Source organism: Sarcophilus harrisii, chromosome 3, assembly GCF_902635505.1.
Source record: "Sarcophilus harrisii chromosome 3, mSarHar1.11, whole genome shotgun sequence".
Classification (NCBI taxonomy): Eukaryota; Metazoa; Chordata; class Mammalia; order Dasyuromorphia; family Dasyuridae; genus Sarcophilus; species Sarcophilus harrisii.
The window spans coordinates 462063717-462066184 of record NC_045428.1 but is presented as its reverse complement, the minus strand read 5'-3'; the positions used below and the strand labels follow the sequence as shown (position 1 = coordinate 462066184).

The 2468-nt window shown below is 32.9% G+C and overlaps 1 protein-coding gene across 1 annotated transcript; it reads right to left on the bottom strand.

The window, feature by feature from the left end:
- Positions 1-265: 265 nt before the first annotated feature.
- Positions 266-1198, bottom strand: LOC100928023 (olfactory receptor 8D1-like). Its single transcript, XM_003764331.2, has one exon. The coding sequence runs from the start codon at positions 1196-1198 to the stop codon at positions 266-268; it is 933 nt and encodes a 310-aa protein (XP_003764379.2).
- Positions 1199-2468: the final 1270 nt, after the last annotated feature.

Genomic DNA, 2468 nt, shown 5'->3' with positions numbered 1-2468 from the left:
TAGGATTTAAAACTTAATTCCATCTCATTTATTATTTTATTATGTGACCTTAGGTTATAAAACTTTTGGGACCTCAATATCTTTTTTTAAAAAATAAGAATAATAAATTTAATTAAGTATTTTGTAAAGCTAAAATGACATAATGGATGGGAAAGCATGTAAGAAAACTCAAGTATTATCAAAAGAGTTCCTTATTATAGGGAAATACAAACTTAGAGAGCCAGGATCCATCCATTTATTCTCTCTAATAGTATATACTATATTCTCAAACCTCTCTTCTTCTAATAGCTTTCCTCAATGCTTTCTTTACATCCTTATTTCTCAGACTGTAGATCAAGGGATTCAGCATAGGAATCACAGTTGTATAAAATACTGAAGATACCTTCTCTTGCTCCATAGACTGACTATTAGGTGGTTTGAAGTACATGAATGTGATTGACCCAAAAAAGATTGCCACAGCCAGCAAGTGGGAGCTACAAGTGCCAAAGGCTTTGTATCTACCTTCTGTAGAGCGGATGCGAAAGATACTGGCAAATATCAAAACATAAGAAATAAGAACTGCCAAGGTGGGCACTAAGGTATTAAAGCCAGCAATGATATGAAGCAGTAATTCATTGATTTGGGTGCTTGAGCAGGAGAGGTTGAGTAGGGGAAGTACATCACAAAAGTAATGGCTGATGATATGGGATTTACAGAAGGAAAGTTTTATCATGAAGCCAGTATGGGTCATGGCTGAAATAAAACCCAAACTGAAGGCAGCTGCCACCATCAAAGAACAGGCCTGGTAGGACATGATCACATTATAAAGCAGTGGATTACAAATAGCAACATAGCGATCATAAGCCATCACTGTCAGAAGATATCCTTCTGCAACAACAAAGACCACAAAGAAAAAAAGTTGGGCCATACATTTGAAATAAGGGATAGTATTCTTCTTCCCTAAGAAATTTACCAGCATTTTAGGGGTAATGGCAGAGGAATAACAGAAATCTATAAAGGACAAACTGCTAAGGAAATAGTACATAGGTGTATGAAGTGTAGGACTGACTATAATTAATAAGATCATTCCCACATTCCCCACCACAGTTATGACATAGATACACAGGAATAGGAGGAAGAAAGGAAACTGGAGCTCTGGCTGATTTGTTAAACCCAGAAGTACAAATTCAATCTCAGTGGAATAATTTCCTGTAGTCATTGTCTTCTGGAGAAATCTGGAGGAATGGGAGAGAAAAGACATATTACAAAGTATTTCACCTTGACCACAAGAAAAGAACAAAGGCATGATAGCATTCAAGATTTTCTTGTGAGTCTCCTTAGGTTAAGGATTATCTCTGTACCTCTAAGATAACCATGGAAGACTTGAGAAATGCTAAATTGAAAAAAAAATTCTAGTTATACAAAGTGTTGTTTCACTTCCCTGATTCAGTCAGATTCTGTAATTCTTTATGTGCATATGAATCATGGGCCCCCTTATTTTATTCTTATATTTACAGAAAATAAAATGGTTATCAAATTCAGAGTTCACAGAATCTCAGATAAGAATCAGCAGGGGGAAATTCTATTGTTTTTTTTTCCTCTTCTTTACTCTATTTTTTTAACAAGATTTATTTATTTAAAACTAAATACAAAATAAGAAAAAAAAAAAAAAAACAAAATAGAAAAAAGACAGAAAAAGAAAACAAAGCAAAGAAAAATGTTATGTACCGAGCAGAATATCAGGGTGGATTCAAAATATGTAACAAATTTCTCCTTCAAAAAAGCATATTATAATAATAGAAGAAATTACATTCATGACTTTACATCTTTTCTTTGTTTCCTTTTGGGTTATTCTTTTGTTCTCTGCTGTGTGCTTTTTATTTTATCCTTTTTTTTCTCCTTTTCTCCCTACTATGTCCCTGAAGCAGGTTATGTCAAGTACGTATATGTTAAATATATATGCTAATATATATTTACCTATATCCACACATTCATACATATACATACATACATCTACATGCATACATGCCTACACACACAATACATATATGCAGACACAATTCTTTATATGTAAACATGTATCTAAACAATATTAATATGGCTGACATATAATGTAGTTTTGTCTCTAGGTTTAATCTTTAAGTTTGACTTATTCTGAGGTCATTGATTACTAACCCTACTTTTTTATTTCTAGTAAATTCTACTCTTGACCTTTGTTGTAACATTTGTATATATTTCTTATATTTTATACCTACTAAATCTTCTACTTTAATTCTACTCTTTGACTTGCATTGCTATTACTTAACCTCCTCCAACTCATGGACACCTCTCCTATCTTCTCCCCTAATCCTTTCCTTCCCTCTTTATCCCTTTCCTATTATTTATTATTATTATTTATTCCGTTTCCTAAACTTTACACATCCTTCTATATTCCACTTTATTCTTTATCCCTTGCCTATTAATATACATACCTTGTCCTGCTGTCATGA

What these genes read in the sequence shown, in the direction of transcription:
- LOC100928023 (XM_003764331.2), bottom strand. Translation starts at nt 1,198, where the DNA reads ATGACTACAGGAAATTATTCCACTGAGATTGAATTTGTACTTCTGGGT.